Below are 20,228 nucleotides of genomic sequence, written 5' to 3' on the forward strand. Positions count from 1 at the left end.
AACCGAAGGATCCTTGTTTTGTTAACGGTTTTCTTCTTCACTGGTATACGCCCCCTACACAACAATGCATCCAGGTGTGTCTATAAAACACGTAAGATTTAAAGGTTGCACTCTATAAAAACGGTTTCACATTAAGACTTCAAATTACATTACATGGAATATGGAGGAATGATCTTCACCTGGACGGTCGCATTAAAGGAAACGATCGATCGATTCAGCGCTGTTCAGCATCTCGGTAAGTAAACCGCGTTTCCCCATGTAATCTAACAGGAATATTTAATTTGACAGTTTAACATTTATCTACTATTTATAAGTGAAAAGTGTTTTGAGAAATAAGTTGAGAGATTTAAAAAAAAAAAAACACAAAGGAACACAAATCTGGAAAAATCTCATTTTCCTTCTAAGAAGCTTTTTTCCAACTTATTTGGCGGCTCGTGGAGATTTTAGAAATGCGTGACAAGTCGGGTTTTGCTGCGGCGGGTCACATTGATCATAAAAATCCATACCACTGCCGCTTCAACCTATCAACAAATACAGGAGAAACATTCAACCTTAAAAGGACTTCTGTGTAAGTAACATCTTAAGCACATTAGAAATGAAGCCCTGTGAATCCACAGTGAACCTACATTTGACTGTAGTCAGCCGGAAGATATTTAAGCTGTCCAGGATATCTAAGCGTTCCAGGGTTTCCTGAGAGAAAAGTTAGGCCTGGTGGCAAGTATGGGCGCCAGTGCGTAGGGGGGCATGTAATAAAATATCTCAAATAAAAACACAATGTTTTTATTTTCTTTATTATTTCACATGTTAACAAATAACTGACGGTTTGATATAACGGACATTAACGATAATGAAAACCTTTACGACCTGCGTAATTTATCTGATTGACTAAGTGACAATAATGTGACATTGACGAGCGCCGGTAGAGGATGAGAGCAGAGAGAGGAAAGCGGCAGCATGACATACAGAGGATTTCAATCAGCGCGCTCCAAGGGATAATGTTTAGTCAAGGCGCGTGTGGTGGTTTCGCAGCACTGGAGGGCGGGTAATTCAATCGGCAGCTCGGGCATGGCACTGAAATGAAGCATCGAAATCTGCTTTGAAGCAAAGTGTGGCCTCTAACCACGAGAACAGGTCAGAACCGGGCCAGGCTCTGATCTCTTACCTGATTAGACTGAGAGGGCAGAAGTGTTCCGATCCAAAGTGGGACAAAAGTTCGACCTAACAGGGGACAAGGAGAAAAGGTCAAACGGACAGGAACACCAACACCCAACAAATCACCACGGACACAAACAGGAAAATCTCTAATAGTATCCCCACACCATAAACCACTCCAGAATGAATTAACTTTAATTGCCAGGCACTGATAGTGTGGTCCGTGCATGTGCGTGCTTGTGTTATTTGCGTAATACATTTCGCATGCATAAAAAATATAAAATCACAGCTGACTAAATCCAAAGCATTTTTCTGCTGACACAGAGACAAGGTTTCTAACCTTTATGTACTTGATGAACATCTGATGAGAGGACAAGAGCGAAAGAAAGAGAGAAAGAAAAAAAAAAAAAGAGAAAAACATCAGTCAAGGTTGATTCATGCCACGAGAAGGTCAAGCATCTGCTTATTGTCATTACAATCATTACTCCCCCTTTTCATAAGACAATGCACTGTTGACTTGCACCGAAGGATTGTCTTACTACAGTCTACAGGGAGCCAAATAGAACAAGATGTTGCATTAGCAGAAGCACAAGGACAATGACAGGCAGAGGGACAGAAAGACAGCAAGATCAGGACAAGACATAAGATCGTTTTAGTTCTAGAGGGATGAAGCCAGCTCCTAACCATAAAGCTATGAAGCTAGGAGACGTTCATGAATTATGTTAATTTCCATTTAGAAGGAAAGGACACATGAAACTACAACTGAACGATATGGAAAAATTTGTTACGATTACAGTTACCCCTACAATTATATGAATTTCACTCACAAATACCTTTCAGGATATCTGATTACATATTCAAAATCAAATTTTTAAGGACAGGTTCCCCATTTTTCAAACCAGGATTTATTAAAATATTGGCTCTATCATTTATAACTGTTCATAGCAGACCCTCACTATCCTCACTAACAGTTATAAATGGTGGGAACCAACATTATAATAAGGTCTTGGTTGAAAAAAAGTGAACCTATCCTTTAAGTATGATATCAATTTATCGCCCTGCCTTACATTAAGCACAATCGAAAAGCCAAAACCAGCCCCACATGTAACAAAAAAGACGAAGGATTTTCGCATGAGCACTAATCCACAATTTGAACACGAATAGAAAGCAACAGCGAGCAGGTGAAAGGAGAGAGGGATTGTCATGGCTGATTGATAATTAATCTAAATACAACTGATGGCTAAAAGAAACACATGTGAAACTAAATAAAGTTATGCTGCATGTTGTGTCGTGTATCGACATTCCCCAGAGTCATTGGCTAGCGGCCATTTAGAGCTTTACAAAGCCAGCTCTGTTTCAGAAACACACCCTAACAGTCACTCAAACAAACACACTTTTCTGGGTGAGTTGAACTGGGGGGTGGTTGATAACGTGGGTAACCTACCATGAAGTCACAAGAGCTTCTAACATCCTTAAGACAGAATAACACCATAATGTGTATGTGTATTTGTGTGTATCGAATGGTCTTTTATAATTAACAAAATAAATGATTGAATAGATTATACTGCGGATGCAGCTATTTTTTTGGACTGAGAACTCACTCTCAGGTCCATGTGGTGATACGGAGTACAGACAGAAATATTGACATTTCAATATTAGCATTATAGCGAGTGATTAATTTATTAACCGTTTAGTTTAAAAGAAAATCAGATATATCACAAATCAGTCACCGCGTTTTAAAAAATGGAACAGGAGCTCAATGGAACTACGCCATGTTACGTTTGTATTGGGTTAAGGAAACTAATCACTTAAAAGATGAGTATATGGGCACAGTATAGGACCAGAACAAGAAAGCAGATTCCAGTATCGTTATCTCTGCATCCCTGGATTACGTGCATGTCAATGCACTGATCTGATGGTTGGAAAACAAAGGCAGCACCTTCACGTATTTAGCGTAGAGCTGCTCGTCCAATGGGAAGCTCTGGACGGTCCGCTCGTCACGGGCGTGGAATGTCCCCAACTTCACCCATTTATTGGTGGGATACCTGGTGGCAATAAGGTGCATTCAGGTTACAGTGTGTGACTTTAAACCACTAAAGAGGGCACTAGTCTGACCCGATCAAAGCTACCTGAGAATGTCAAATCCGATTCCTGGTAAAAGCTAGTCCAATGTTGAATCTAGTGTTAACCCTTTATTAAGTCTTCCATGCAGGCTTCTTTGTTTTTGATGCTTTGGGGCACTTTACTTTTGTGCCATTTTGCAACAGTGTTCAACATCTTACAAGCCAGAGAGACAGACAGAGACAGACGGAGCCAATAGTAGGCCTGGCTATTTGGCAAAATCTCATGATTCGATTTTGATACCAAAAGGTCATGAAGCAATTAAATCCATCTCTACCTGTCACTGATGGACACCAGGAAGTCTTTTGGTGTGGACGAGAAGAGTTCAAAGTTGGCAACGTCCAGCTGCTTCACCTGAATAGGCTCACAAAGCTCTATCACAAACCTAGAGAGTGAGATAGAGGGAGAGAGAAAGAGAGACAGTGTATAAATGGAAGATAAACCAATTACAGGATCATGAGGAAGGCCTTGAAGATAACACCTGAGAGAAACCTACAGAGATATTAATTCTAAATCCTGCTGCTCTACCAATTTTATTATTATAAATTTTTTAACTGTTCTCTTGTGCAACCATATCAACAAGGTAGTGACAAACAAGCCTGCGTCAGAGTGTGTGAGGGCCGTTTGGCTGTGTGACTCACCATATTTTGTTGCTGCAGGGGTTCAGCATGTACAGATCCATGTTTTCCATGAGAATAGCTGAAGTGCTCTGGAAAGGTGCAGAATGGGAGGACAACTTTAGCTACCGATCACTCAGTCCATAATTTCTACCTAGTTAATTTATGTTATATTGGTTCTTGTTATATTGGTATATTAGTATATATTTAGATCACTTTTCTTTGAACTGATCTAAATACTTAATGTCGCTTAATGTCCCATTTCCATTATGTGCCCTACTCTCATAAGTACATATTGCTTTGCATTTCCTTTTCATCATCATCGACATTATTATATTTTAATTTCTCAAAATTATTCAGTTAACCTTGTCAAGTTAGCTTATTATTAAGTTAACCGTGTGCACCACACCCATCCAAATTCCTTCTGTGTGTGAATATACTTTGAATGCGATTGCAAATATTAGCATTTTACAGTTGCCTTCCATTTATCTAATGGTGGATAATTTATCAGCGGAAATTGCTCAAGATGGTTTTGATCAAGGGAAAAATTATCTTCTTTGTTTATTGATATAACCCATGTGAATATGGTGGGTGTGCGTGTGTGTGCGTGTGTGTGTGTGTGTGTGTGTGTGTGTGTGTGTGTGTGTGTGTGTGTGTGTGTGTGTGTGCGCGCGCGTGTGTGTGTGTGGACCTTGGCCTCGTTGTTAGCTGACAGTATCTTGGCACCACACTCCACAGAGGCGTAGTTGTTCTTGAAGTTCTTCTGGACCTTCTTCACAGGATGGGGGTTGCCGTTGGTCGAGGTGTGAAGAGATTGACCTGGGCAGGAGGAAGGCATGGTTGGGAAATCATTATTTATGCATTTAGGATATAAATCTCAATACATATAGTCATGTTTTTGTAATGCAAAATTTAGTGGTATAATATATTGTAGTTCCCCATTTAAATATAAGATAAGTTAAACATTTATTAGTCCCACAACGGGGAAATTTGCACAGTTACCGCAGCAAAAAGTGACAGAAAACAGAGAGCATCAATAATGAGTCATAGTAACTAAAGTAAGTAAGAATCAAGCTAAGCACTATAAACAATATAAAATATACTGAAAAATATATACCTAAGTAAGTAAGAATCAAGCTAAGCACTATAAACAATATAAAATATACTGAAAAATATATACCTAAGTAGAAACAACATAAATAGTATTTAATCTAGTATTAAATTTAATTTAACATTTAATAGTATCCAACCATTATTACAGGTCATTATTACAACAGGAGAGCGAGAGAGAGAGAGAGAGATAGAAAAAGAGAAAGTCAGTGAATGTGTGTTTCATGCACCAGTCTTTACTAATCCAATGGCATGAAAGATGCATGGGATCGGCCCAGTGGAGGCAGTGGAAAACAAGAGGTTATGCAACACACAAAGGCACGCTCTGCTGACCATTGCACGTGGGCAATGAAGAGGAAGGGAGGAAGAAAGAGAGGCACAGAAGGGCAAGAGAGTGGCACAGAAGAAGACAAAAGTGACATGATCAAAGGGTGAGATGAGGATGGAAAATGACACGACGGCTTTCTCCGTCAATAGCAGCACAGCAGGAGGTCAACACGGTCACTGAACAGGGGACCAGTGGAGGGAGGGGTGTCTGTGTGTGTGTGTGTGTTTGTCTACTTTAGAGAGAGAGGCAAGAAAAAGAGAGGGAGAGACGGGTATTGAGAAAAAGAGAGAAAAAGAGGAATAGTTAACAGAATACTGAGTGTGCTTGAGTATTGTCAGAATTTGTTATATAATCAATTTATGAAGCGTGTCCGAAAAACGCAAGACTCGTGTGCTCCATTTCAGGCACTTGCAGAGCGGGGGTGCCCCCAGCACCTGCCCCTTTGCCCCTTTCCGTCTTTTGTTTTTTTGTAAGCGTGAATGGACATCGATGTAACGGATTTTCTGGGAAAAATATGCATATTCATTAGAAACACGTCTTCAGCGCGCCCGTGATCTGCGCCCCTTTCATCCAAATAAATCAAATGAAATGATTTATTGAACGAAACAAACTGTAAAAACACCGTGTGGAAGGGCGACACTTCCTCACTCACAGTGACTCTCCTTAAACCCCCGTCGACCGATTCCTTAGAGCGGCAAAATTGCTGGAACCACGTGGAACCAGGGGCTGGTTCCAGGGGCAGGTTCCTTGTGCCTTTTTTTTTTTTTATTTTTTACTTGAGTACCTGCCCCTCTTAATGTCTCGGGCCGTTGCACGGGCCTGCTCTATTTGTATGTGTGTGTGTGCACTTACTCTTCTCTTTCTCCACCTCCATGACTTGCTTCTTCCACTCATCGAAGGTGGGAATGTCCTCCTTATTGGGCACAGAGGGGTCCGTCTCTCTGATAACGGCAGAATCCACCATCTGAAACCCCCCCGAGAGAGAGATAACAAGCGTCTTACACTGACTGCTCCTTAAAAGGTTTTTAACCACAAATCAAACAATTAGTTTCCTAACATGGTGACACATGGGAAATCAAGGATTAAGTGTATTTGTTTTTGGGATTTTTCTTTTCTTTTTTTTTTTAAAACTACTTCCACACCCTCCCATTTCATGCAGTTGTGCATGTTGGACAGGGCCGTCACAATCATCAAATCCTCTAGTTGACGATTAATTGTCATACAAATATTTACATTTACATACAATATTTAAATATCTAAATACAAATATTGCATTAGTGTCATTTACTCGCACCGAAGATTGGAATATAAAAATGTGGGTCGCTTTTCTCACCCGAAATGATGCAAATTGCTTTATTTAGGTTTAACATTAAGGGTTTAGAATTTCCCTCAAAATTTGGATGGAAACAGACAATTTTACAAAAAACATCATGATCTGCTCAAATAACTGGGGATTTTCTTGTGTAATATTGTGACAGCACCATTAAATCAATAAATAAATCAAACTTTATTGATAAAGCACCTTTCAAACAAATCAAATACAAGCGTTTTTTTAAGCAATTGATAATACGCAGTATGTTAAAAATTGATTAAGAGTCTAATGCACACCAAAACAAATTTAAAAAAAGTTAATTGAATAGAACAATAAAAGATGGGTAGTTAAGATTAGAATAAGAGCAAATACCAAAATCTTAATTATAAAACACGACAAAAGCCAGACTGAATAGATGGATTTTTAGTTTACGTTTAAAAATATAAATATTCTCAGCTCCTCTCAGATCCTCTGGAAGTCTATTCCAGTGGCTTGGAGCGTAATAGCTGAAGGCAGCAACTCCTTACATATACTGTATGTCTCTACAGTGTGCTCGGGGACAACTGTACACTTCATATTTTTTCAGCTCGCTAGCTCCCTCAGAGCGGCAAGATGTGCTGAGCTGTGAATAATTGTTTGATGGATTATATAAGCACGCAGTTCTCCCCTGGAGAAGGTCTAAGCTTGTCAAACCAGAAACTCAGAAAGCTGCTTATGTAAACAAACACAAAGCCAGTAAGCCAACCAGCCAGTTAGCCAGAAAGCCAGTCAACCACTCAGTTTGTTAACCAGTCTGACTAGCTGCCATGTTTCACCACCAACACTGAAGAAAAGTCAAACAAATAAATCCAGGAACAAAATGACTAAAGCATATTTATCACGTTCCTCGCGTGTTCGCAGAGTGGGATCGAGGGCAAGTCGAGTCAGTTTTTGTCGGCTGAAACATTCATGAGGCAGCTCTTTGAAGGGAATGGATGTTTATTCTGCCCCTTTGGAGGTCGCATCTGACACGCAAGGCTGTTCGACCCCGTTACACTCTTACTGCTGGGGGGGGGAGGGCGACACACCAAGAAAGTTTGCTGCCTCACTTCATGGAATAATATTCTCTTATATTCGGGATGTGAAACCATGAACACAAATCTCTTTGAAAAGGCACTGCGAGAGGTTTTCTGCCGTTTATCACTCAGTATCCATATTTTTGGATGGGAAGTAGATCTTCAAATTACCTTTTATTTAATTATCACTTGTATAACCAACCGATCATAGTTTTCCTCTGTATATTTCCATATAATTAGTCCCTCCATTTTGCCCATCCTAGTCACATTGTGTTTGTGTGTATACCCAGGTTATTGAGTTCTCAGTTACTGCTTATCTACTCCCAGACACTGTTCCTCTGTTCCTCAGTAACAAAGAGACTAGGGTTGTACCCGACTGAGAATTTTGGATTTCGCTGTTCAATGCAAAAATTCGTCGAAGGGGTGCACAGGCACGGCAAAACAGGGTTGGGTTGGGTACAGAGACCTGGTATAAAACGGGCCGGGGCGAAATTATTAAAGACAGAAAATATATGATCCAATGTTACCGGCACTGTTAACGGTTTTGAAGAAATTAAAATAGACTTTTTATTTATTTAGGCTATATAACACGGTTTATAACTCGCAATAAGATTTAGATATTCCTCTAAGAAGCATTTTCGCTATCATCAGAAGTCCATCTCCCTCTCCTTGCCTGCCTGCCTGACACACAGGGAGACCCTGCTCTAAGCGAGCGCGGATTGCACCCTGATTACCCCTCTCCATGCTTAATGTGCAGAAAACAGAGCAATGTTAATTTTGCTCCTAATTTGTTTCAGTTTTTCTCTTAAAAATAAACAAATAACAAATAAGAGTACCGTTAAAGTACCGGATCAATAAGCAGTATCGGTAAGATTAGTAGTACCGTTAAAATCTTAACGATACCCATCCATATGTGTCATGCCCCGTTCCTTCAAATAAAACATTGAAAGACACACAATTTTTAATTGTTTTATTTGTAGGAACGGGGCGATCAAGGCGCATGAAGAGCCGTGTAAGTGTCTGGACGTGGACGATTCACACATATAAAAATATATTTATGATTCCCCCCATTTATAATTCCACATTGTAATGTTATCCTTGTGCATTTTGAAAGCTTCTGTCTGTTTTATCCTGTTAACATTATGCGCTCTAACTGAAAAAAAAAAAAAAAAAAAAAACAAACAAACAAAAAAAAAAAAAACTTGAGTGCTCGACTTGAAGAATCTCAGTCGACTGACGGGTTAGTTAGTAAATTATATTTATTTATTAGGCAGCACTAAAAGAGACGGTCAGAAAATTGCCAGCAATGCATGTCTACTATCTTGCATGTGCAGATAAGAGTGTGTGAACTGAGAACAACTGTAAACTGCTCATTATTTCTAAAAACACATAATGTATTGTATTATTGTAGGGGTGTAGTCAGAAGATGACACCCAACCATGACCTATGTATGGGTCTTCTCCTATTTGCCCTGCGGGGATGCACATGGACAAAGATACCCCAGCTGTTATTAAATGTACTTAAAGCTTTGAGAAGTCGTATTTTGAATTATTTCTCTCCACTCAACCATATCAGCCAGCGATCCCTATAGGCTCCGAAGGAGGCCTTGAAAAATCTTGCACTGATGCATCTAAATCAGCGGTGGTCAACCTGTTTTTAACCACAGCCCAAACTCCGAGCACAAAGTACCTCAAGACCCAGTGCTATAGGATGGCCATCACTGAACTAGATAGCCGATTCTCAACCTTTTTTTTTTTTTTTTTTTTTAATATCATGCTGCTGCCAGATATCTGACAAGAACTAGGAGAAGGGATCACATCACACCCGTCCTTTGATAATTTCACTGGCTTCCAATTAAGTACAGAGTTGAGATCCCCCTCCTTGTTTTCAAAGCACTCAATGGTCTTGCTCCACTTTACATCTCTGACCTGTTGTCTAAATATGAACCATCTAAATCAATGTTTCCAAACTTTTTTTCTGGGGAACCACTTTTTAAAAATGACAAACCATCGCAACCCAATTCACAATAGGCTTCATCTATACAGTAAATTGTGAGAAGAGCAAATTTGTGCATAAATGAAGGTTCCTGACCGTTTGTACTGCCCTTTCTGGATCATCTTATATTATCTTGAATAGGTAAACCAGCCATTTTGCAGAGATATAGGTTTGATAAACTTTTATACGTTTTATGCACGTGATATTGAAAACAAATACAAATGTTAAATAAATGAGTGAATAAATGATGAATGCATTTAGGCAGAGTTAACAGGTCATCTCATTGTTTTTATTTCCTCTCATCAGTAAAACAAAAAGAATGTATGCTAGCCTTTAAAACTAGGTCCAATGTTATAAGTACAATTATCAGAACAATACGAACATTCAGTACTATCAAGGGACAGTCCGCATCGGAGAGCGAGCAGCGGAGCAGCGGAGGAGCACAGCGCACGGAGCGGCGCATTCACAAAGCTCATTAACTTACGTACACAAAGAGGATGCATGGATGTATGCACAACGTTTTTATAAAAAATAATATATTTCTGCTGAAATACTGCACAAAAATTTCATCATCAGTAATCGGCAAAAATCAGCAATCGGCCATGAAAAAACACGATCGTGCATCCCTAATAAAAGTTTGCGAGCCAAGTAATGTTTTTTTGTGATCACACGCATTCGATACATTAAACCAATTCGGACTTAACCCTTAACATGCTTGTCCCGGCATACTAAATAAAATACTATGGAAGAAATTCTGCAAATCTATTTGGCGACCCAAATAAAATCTCATGCGACAACAGTCTTTGGCAAAGCATGATCTAGATCACTCACGTCCTCTGACAGCCACAGCCTGGTCATCCCCAAGACCAAAACAAAATGTGGTGGAAAAAAAAGGGGGAAACTATGATCAAATATTAATTATTGCAGTCTCCAAGGGTCTGGTAAATGAAATAATGTCGAAGTTTAATTATTAATCTTTTTATTGGGGACGCCCTTGAATCTCTTGAAGGACCCCCTAGAATATGAAGGACTCACCCTTGAGATGGTCTAGATAACCAACATTAAATGAAAGGACTAGTAATAAGGTTGACAATTTCTATAGAATTCTAAATATATGTTGCCAGGTCAAAAACAAAACAAAGAAATCGAAAAAGCCTGACCTGCTCTTTTTGGTGGTTGTCGGAGATGTCGATCTCCAGATCCAGGTCCAACAGCTTATTGTGCTGCAGTTCCTCAGGCGCCTGCTGCTCTTGGTCCTGCTCTGCGACGCCCAGAGGGGACTGGATCTCCACTTGTAGACCAGGACTCTGCTCAAATTGCTGGGTCTCCACCCCATCCACGTCCACACTACAGCACAAAGAGGAAGAAGCGGTGATCAGTGAGCGTGAGGTAAAAAATAAAAACCAAAAAAACATACACGCAAGCTAAGCAAACATAGAAAAGCTTTTATTTTGATGATTTCAACAAGTTAGTCCTTTGATTTGATGGAGCAGAGGAAAAAAGTTTAAAAACAAAAACAGGGGAGGAGGAGAGCGAGGCCAGCGGACAACGGATGCCAGTGAGAGGTGTGGCTTGGTGCCACGGTTACCTGTCTCTTTTCATTCTGATTGGCTTACGGGTTCTTAACTCACCTGGGGAGAAGGCTGCCAAAAGGAAGGGGTTCACAGGTTGCCAGTTTGGTGGGAATGACTCCATACTGTGAGTCACAGAGCCCAGCACTGAACTCAGCTAAAGGGGAATCATCTCCAGCACTGGCAACCCACACTGCACTGAGGGAAAGAGAGGAGATGCTGTTTACCACAGCTCCTTACACTAGAGAGGAGAGGTAGAGGAGAGGTAGAGGAGAGGAAAGGGGAGAAGGTGAGCGAGAAGGGTGAAGAGAAGACAGGAGAAAAAGGAAAAGAGAAGAGGAGGGATAGAAGCGGGGCCACCATGGTAGGATGGGACACTGCCTTTTGGTGCCTTCCTGTGATGTGTTGCAATATCTGGTGGCCGATTCGATACGCGTTGTGGATGTTTTGGCTTTGAGTTATTGAGATCAATTCAATATTTCAGTTTATGTAAAATTCTGCACTTTATATATAACCCTTGTTTAGGTTCTTTTAAATGTGTTTGGTCGTTTTATGACCAGCAAACAAACAAAAAATAAAACACCTCAGATTCCAAGAGTACAACACTGCAACTTCGCTCAAGTGAGTAGTTTCAAAATGTTTTGCTATAGATACTCCATATTTAAATATTTTCACCATTATTGGCAGAGGTTTTGTTTTAAACACATGAAAAGTGGTTGATAACCGGTCAACTACACCACACAAAATGGTCGACAATGGCCCAAATCTCGTTGCCTGAAGCCTCTGGGCAACCGTTTTTGTTGGGTCCTGGCCGTTACTAAAGCCATGCAGTTGGCCAGCAAACTAAATAGCTCGCCAATAACCAGTGATTAACTGCTACACACATTGTCATAATGTGCTGAATCCTGTTCCCTGTGTGAGAAGTTCTCATCAAATTCTTGAATTGGAATTTAAGTGGGGTGGAGAATAGTAGACCCCCGTCATCCTAATCAACCACAGAGCTCGGTCACTGTTTGGAGGAGTGAAATCTGAGCTCACCCTGTGTGGACCTGGCTGGCGCTGACTGAGGTAGGTGCGTCTTGGATTTGATCGTCTGATTCCGTGTCCACTGTGGGCCCTGGTGCCGGGATGTCCAGGGGGTTCTCCGTTGATTCTGGGAGTAGTGCCTGGGCTGGGGGTACCACAGGGGCCTGGCCGTGGGCTGGCAGAGCTGAAGATTGGTCTGGTGTGGTAGAGGAGGTGGGAGAAGGGGGGTCTTGGGGCTGGTCCTGGTGCTGACTGTCCGTCTGGGAGTCGGAGTCGGTATGGGCGTCTTGATACGGTTCAAGCTCAGAAGCAGCAGGTGAAGGATGGGTCTCTGGTGTTGGAGGAAAATCCTCTTCCTTTGAAGCCGCATCCTCGGGGTTCACAGTCTGGACAGAAAAATATGTTTATTTTATTAAATGTATTTATTATTATACTTTATTGCTGCTCAGACTCCTCAGCCGGCAAACTGCATCCATGCGACCAGAGAGGCAAGCTTTTTATGGAACTATATTGCAAAGTACAAAGCCATTCACCATTTTGCAATTTTAAATGGATTAAAAAAACATTTTTTTATGTTAAGCAGAATTAAACCCCCCTGAGATCCTTTCTTGTTGAGTGTGTAATGGTTTGTTCATATTGACTTTCTAAACTATGTTGAACCCCTTGTATGTATCTCATATCTTGCTAGGGACTTCTGGTCCTCCCTAGAGTCTAGGGATGTTTGATTTTTTTATAACATGAATTTGATGTTGTCATAATCCTTCACCTTTGATGGAGACAGAATTGTGCACAAGGTAGCTTTAAGAAACATCTTTAAATAGCTGCTTAAATCACACTTAAGAACATTGGTAGCTAAAGGGAATAAACAGAATGTTAAAATCTCTCCGAGGATAGACAAATCAACAGATAGCGGTGAGTGTGTGTGTGTGTGTGTGTGTGTGTGTGTGTGTGTGTGTGTGTGTGTGTGTGTGTGTGTGTGTGTGTGTGTGTGTGTTACCGGTTCATGGCCATCTGGGTGTGTGTCATGTGGGGGTGGCTGCTCTAACGCTGAAGCTCTCTCCGTCTCCAGTCCCACATCGTATGATGCCAGCCTGGGTGTCGGCCCTTCTTCCACCACCTGCGGAAAAACGTTTAAAAAATTTACTTTGGAACTTTGTAAAATTAGAAAGTGTTACTAGGTATTGCTAGAATTGTATGCAACTATACTACAATATATTATTCTATGCTCTCTCTCTGTGTGTGTGTGTGTGTGTGCGTGCGTGCGTGGTTATTCAAGGTCAAACTCTCCCAGGTTGTGTGTGCATTTAAGACAAATGTGTGTTTACAACCTAGAATGTTAATGGGAGTTTACGACCTGCATCTGGTTAACCTCATCCTAAGAAGGAGCTTAGTATCTGTGTGCAGCGGTGCAATATAACAATCCCTTGGATATCCACCTTTCAGACCCTGTCCGGAGGTAATGGGGGGGCCTTACCTATGGGCTTGATATATGAACAGTCAGACAAAGGTCACTGTGAAGAGTGGTGTAAAAGTGTCTCTCTGTTATGTCCTGTCAGAACATCTTGTGGAGTTCCAGCGTAAGTGCGTGGTGATGTTCTCCTGAGTTCAATAAAGTTAATCTTACTTGTATTCTCACCAAAATTGGAGGTGTGACTCTTATTTGACAAGAGTTTGGGCCCTCAAAACCAGATACTTCAATGTAATGAGACTCCATTGGATCAGTTATCATGAGTTTTGTAATTTCCAAGCAGATATTGTCAACGTCATCTTTATTGTCCAGAGTGAAGTTTTGTTTGCAGGGAGGATAAAGGATGGAACATAAGACACATAAACAACTTGTAAAAAAGTAGCAACAGTACAGTAAACTACATTCACAACACAGGAAAAAAAAATAAAAAATCACAATCCGCTCAAATCCACATTTGACTGGTTTGAGTGGAAAGCACCAGCAATCATTCCAAAAATATTGTGGAATGATCAATAATTGGATATTTGGTCAAATATATTGTGATACTTGATTTTTTTCCAACATCACCCAACGCTATGAACAAACACTTGCTGCCGGCAGCCACAATAGTAGCGTTACTGCAAGGGCACACCGCTTTACTGTGAAATGAAGAAACTATGACGAGCTTCAGGGAGCCGATCCCACACAGAGCTCAGTACACAACGACGGGTGGATGAATTTGCATCTCAGGCTGTGAAATAGATTTTGTCGAGTGCAAACAAGAACAGACAAAGCCTGTGTTATTGTGACAGACTGACAGGCTTGGTCCGTGGGCCTGGCACGCCTGTTTGCTGAAGGACACCAAACAATAACCCCTCTTCTAGAAACCTGCTCTTTTCCCTGGGGCAGTAAACACACTTCAAGTACACGCGTACAAACACAACACACACAGTCAGGGGCCCTGCGTCTACAGTGGATTAAACACTTAACCCAAGTCCAGCAATGACCCACTGACAGCCTGGATCAGCAAATACTTCCCTGACCCTCAGCTCTGAGGGATTGAGGCCCAGAGAAAAATTAAGATGGCTTAGTCTGCCTCCTTGCACGGCCAGTAAGGGTAAAAAATGTTTTACTCAGTAGTATGCATATGGACATGTGTTCTTTATACTTTGACAGTTTTCCTAAGATTAGATTTTAAAAGTTGAAATATATCGCCTTGCTTAGGGTATCACAATATATTGAATCGTAACCCCTGTATCGTGATACATATCATATCACCAGATTCTTGCCAATATACAGCCCTACTTATTAGTTCTGCTTAATCACACATTCACCCAAGGCCTGTGAATGCTGCTGACTATTACCCGAGCTATGCAGCCGGACAGGATAGACTGGGTTAACTAGAAGACAGATCATTTTCTGTAAGTTGATGAAAACGAATTTGGAAAAAACAAAAAACAAAAAAAACCCCACAAACTCAGTTCCGGGGTTCTGATTGACCAAGTCATATTTACAACAGTTTGAAAGTTTAAAATAAACTCAATTCAAATATGAATGTGCCAACTGTAAGCCGTACTGACTTTCAGATTCATAAAAAAGTTATATAATATACACACACATACACACACTATCATATATAAATCAAACATATTGATAAGATTTATTAATAAAGTCTTTGACTGTTAGTTTGCGGTCAATGCAATAGTGAATGGCAGAGTTTCCGTTAGTGACCGGGAAAATCTGTTGAAGTCCGACATATTTAAATGTTTATGGTCATAATGTCGGATGAAAGTAATTCCCTCTAAGCACAATTTAAATTTGTGCTCGGGGATCAAGCAATTTTGATAATTATCAGGATATTTTTTTCCTCGATGTCCAAATAAAACAGACTCGATCATTTTGATAAAGATAATTCCGCAGATCTGTTCATTTCTGCATTCTGCAAGTTGCAGCTGAAAGCCAATCAGTTTGGACGATCAAAAGGTGACCTTTTACCTCTAACAAATCACATGTCGATATAGAAATAAGCCCCACCCGCAGGTTGCGCTTGTAAACACAGTACACACGTAGCGGAGACAACGTGCAGCGTCCACAACTCAGATGAGAAGCAGAAAGATGATGTATCGTTGACAACAGGGCCACATCCTTACATAGTGTGGCGTTTTTTGTTGGATAGCTAAGTTCGACCCAAAGTCGGTAAATATCGATTGTGTTGTAAAATATGTCGATGAGACGTCCTGATGAAGACACAACACTGTTTAGCTGTATTAATTATTAAGACTTGCCATTTATTTTGTTTTTATCTAAATTTTATTGAAGTGAAATGTTAATTAAAGCAGCACCAACTTTTTCCCCTCAGAAACTCTGGTGATTGGGTTGCTTTTTTATGGCTCTCAGTAACAGGCTTCTGTTTTGATCATGTTCCTGACCAACTTATTTCAGCGCCGTGTCGGACAGACATCAGTAGCAGTATTGGTGCTGTTAAGATAGAACATCTGCAAACCTTGTGCTGCGTGGAGTCCTGCTCCAGGTCTGTCTTGTGGTTCTGGTTGTGACTGTGAGGGTCCCCAGCAGACTGGCCTGGGTCGGACACGCCCTGCTCTGAACAATGCACATGATGACTGGGGTACCTGAAACACAGGACAGAGGAACGAGCAGTTAACACCATTCATCTGCTCATGAAAAGCGAAAAGATGGTTTGGTAAGCAGGGTTTGGGACTGATGCAGCACGACATGCACCAGTTGCAGGAGGAAAGCTATCAGTAAAGCTGAGCGATATTGGCAAAAATCAAATATCACAAAATTCTTGACTGATACCTTGATATACAGAATTTGACAACATTTTGTGGGATGACTATTGTTCATATTGTTCATATTAACACACTAAATATCTGAGAAGTAATCATTAAAAACTATGACCAGACCGAAGGCAGGCAGAGGCATTGATTAGAACAGCTAAAACACTCAATGAGGTTCAGAAAACGGTATAACATTACTGTAATGCAGACTTAAAGACAACAATTCATTATATCACAATAGTACGACGAATCAAAATCTCAGATGATGTCTCATCTCATATCATGACATTGATGTTATAAATGGACTGCATTTCATAGCAGCCATGTCAGCCAGTCATATAGCAGCCCTTTGAGTGGTCTTGCGACCACGGCATGTATATGTCATGTCGGCATCTTTATGTCAATATATATCGTCACAGAAACAGAACACTCCGATCAGAAACCAATACTGTGAACAGCCTAACATGTTCTGACACTTGGAGCAGCCATCTCAGTCATGTGCTGAACAGGGACTCTCTGATTCTCTCACTTTCACTCTGAGACCTCCCCTCCTCTTCCTCTCCCAGGAGTTATTCCTCTAAGGGGAGTAACAATGTCCAGAACAATGTTACACCTCTTTGAGCCCCTTCTTACGGTTAAGCCAGTGTTTTTTCAACACCTAAATCCTCTGTGTGTAGGTACTGTATAATAAGGGTGAATAATCTACGACAGCCCAAGCTGGGCTTCATGCTGTATATTAAGACCCTTCACATTCACACATACTGTTTGGTGCCTTTTCAAACATGCCATGATAATGCAGTCCCGGCCCGCACCCCCCGCGCCGGAGAACGACAGACTGTAACAGCAGCGCACGGAGCAAGGTACGGCTAAAGCTCATTCACTTGCCTGCACAAAGAGGACGTAGCACGCAAATAAAAATAAATATGCCGATAAAATAAATCCTGTAATAAATTAATGAGGCAATAAATATATAAATGCGTAAATAGGGTGGGCCTGGCGCAATAACTCTAACCCAATGTTATGAAATCACCAATCATTTTCAACCTGTCCTACACTCTGCCTCTGAGAAGGAACTTTCTCCACCTGTTCTACCACCTGTCCGCACGCTCCCTCTTTAGCGCCGCACTCCTGTGCACCTGGCCCGGGCAGACACATAATACAGTAGCACATGGTTAGTTATTAAGCAGAATGATAAAAAGCGTATAAGACATGTCTAGGGTCTGAGCGGCATTTTTATTTGGAAAAGGAATAAAATTTAAGAATATAAAGACCTGTCTCCGTAGAGACTGGTTACACAGCCGTACCTGCATTTTTCTGGAAATATTGCTAGTTCTTGAGGTGGGAAATGGTCAAAATAGATTCCCCAGAATATCGATCCCTGCGCCCATTCACACATGACCCCATGCAGGAACAGTTCCGGAACATTGCTAGGAAAGACTGCATGTATGAAAGGGGCTTAACTTTCTTTCCAAGTGCTGTCTTAGTCTGAGTCCACCAAAGACTGATAAGGCATCACAGGAAGCTGCTGTTCTCATCCTGTACAGAGGAGAGGCCTTGGTGCAGCTCTTAGTTCCGTCATAAAAAATATATCAATGCGTACCCCCCCCCCACTGAAATTTTCACTGGTAATTTTTAATTGTCAGTCATTTAAACTGAAGCACCATGAAATTAATTGGAAAAAATAAATGGATAACTTTTCCTACTGTGATGTTGCAGTGGCTCTGTTGTTATACCCACATCAGTGTGAAGAGCATCTCTGAAACCTCTGGACCAGTCCCTGCTGATCCTTATCAAGTTTGGATTGTAAATGCTTCAATGCCTTAAAATATACATGCGGTCGTCATAAAGGCCAGACAAGAGGAACAAGTCCCCGAAGGAAACCTGAGAAGACGGCTATGTACAGATAGCGATGGGGAGAGGGGAGGTGAAAACCAACCTCAGGCTAATATGGACGCCAGCTAAACATAAGAGCCATTGCTTTTAACCGTGCAGAGTTCCATGTCGCATAGCCTAAGGTTGGTGAGCCTATATGTTCATATCGGGTGGTCTGGTCTTATGAGGGTGGGTTTGGTTGATAATGACCTATACAAATGATCACTAGTTAAATACAACATTAACAGATTTAGGGTCAGGTTTTATGACTCATTGACACAGGATCCTTGATTACGCAACTACCTACGTTGGGGTTGGACAGATAAGCAGCCGATCGTAAAAAATGTCAGCAATGCAAATGTCAGCATTGAGCCCAACCGATGACTAATGGCTTAGTTCGAGAAGTTCATTAAAAAATATATTATATTGTAATAATATTATATATATATTATATATAACCCATTTAATCAGGTTCAGCTTTCAAGAAACAGTCATTTCAGCTGACGCAATCAATCAAAGGTGAATCATGAAATCACAGCAGGATCATCTACCTTTTAAATCAAAGCTTTTAAATCATCTACATAGAGAACTGATGGCACTCACACAAAATCAAGTATGAACCTCTCTCTGCACTGCAAAGGATTAATGCTTGACAAACCAGAAAATCATGAAATTAAGTTGTTTTCTTATAAATTAAACTGACTAGCCTCGAATTGTGCGTACTAGTGTGTGTGTAGTATTGATGCTGTCCACTCTGAAAGACATTTCAAGACATTTTCATTATTTTAAAAGTACAGTGTTTGGGGCAGAGTTTCCGTTATCTGGTAATTACCGTTTTTTGAACAGGAAAAATCTGTTGAAGTCCGACATATTTAATCATAATGTCATTATGTCCGGAAGGAATAATTCCTGCGAAGCACAATTTGAATTAGTACTGGGTGATTAAAGGATTACGATAATTATCGGGATATTTTTTTTATTTTTTCTATTTTATTTTGACACAGAAGTGTAAAAATAAAATAGACTTGATCATTTTGACAAAAAAAATCTGCAGATCTGTTCATTTCCGCGTTCGGCAAGTTGCAACAGAAAGCTAATCGGTTTAAAAGACCTAAAACTGACCTTCACCTTGAACCAATCACGTGTGTCGATATAGAAATAAGCCCCGTGTATAAAATGTGTAATTTTATACACATTTTATTGGAGTGAAATGTTAAAGCATCGACACTTGTCACTTATGGTCCACGAACAGAAATTATTTGATTTCAAATAGTAATATTCTTAATACTTAATTATTTTTAAAAAGGGCGTTAACTGACGGGATTTATTTTATTTTGAATATTCAATAAAAAAAATTAGAAATCGACATGCCTTCATGAATTTATTCTTTATACAGCCAGCCTATCAATTGTTTTTAAGCTCAATAAACACGAGTAATATTTGACTGGAATCTATCCCATTTGTCCAGGACACTAAAATCCTCTAGGACGCGTGGACCGGCACCAATGTTTTGTAACGGAATCTCTGGTTTGGGGACAGTTTTTTTTTTTTTTTTAAACATTATTGATGTGATATCTTGTGTGGATCTTGTCAACAAGATCCACAAGAAAAAGCTAGATTTTGTCAACACTGGGAGACTAAATTACTAAGCCATTGACACGCCGCCCTGCAAAGCTTTCAAGTCCCTCTGTACCTCACACTCCCCTCTATCGTCAATGAGACCTTTCAAAGGGATTCACATGCATTTGTACTCACTCCAGCATTAGACAGCTGATATAAGAAATGGGTGCAGAGACTACCACAGTTCATCGTCAGTTAAGTAGT

At 40.5% G+C, this 20,228-nt stretch overlaps 1 protein-coding gene across 1 annotated transcript in view; it reads right to left on the reverse strand.

Moving 5' to 3' along the window:
- Positions 1-20,228, reverse strand: part of suco (SUN domain containing ossification factor) — a gene marked incomplete at its 5' end in the record, with an annotated part of 63,986 nt that overhangs the window by 15,927 nt on the left and 27,831 nt on the right. The window contains 12 exons of the mRNA XM_080024354.1: positions 1,163-1,218; positions 1,493-1,513; positions 3,092-3,197; positions 3,551-3,658; positions 3,915-3,982; positions 4,582-4,709; positions 6,181-6,292; positions 10,851-11,037; positions 11,322-11,459; positions 12,300-12,673; positions 13,285-13,404; positions 16,238-16,364. Of these exons, the coding sequence (XP_079880480.1) occupies positions 1,163-1,218; positions 1,493-1,513; positions 3,092-3,197; positions 3,551-3,658; positions 3,915-3,982; positions 4,582-4,709; positions 6,181-6,292; positions 10,851-11,037; positions 11,322-11,459; positions 12,300-12,673; positions 13,285-13,404; positions 16,238-16,364 (1,545 nt within the window). The remainder of the gene's footprint in view (positions 1-1,162; positions 1,219-1,492; positions 1,514-3,091; positions 3,198-3,550; positions 3,659-3,914; positions 3,983-4,581; positions 4,710-6,180; positions 6,293-10,850; positions 11,038-11,321; positions 11,460-12,299; positions 12,674-13,284; positions 13,405-16,237; positions 16,365-20,228) is intronic.

The sequence above is a fragment of the Zeus faber genome (genome assembly GCF_960531495.2).
Source record: "Zeus faber genome assembly, chromosome: 1".
In the NCBI taxonomy this organism is placed as follows: domain Eukaryota; kingdom Metazoa; phylum Chordata; class Actinopteri; order Zeiformes; family Zeidae; genus Zeus; species Zeus faber.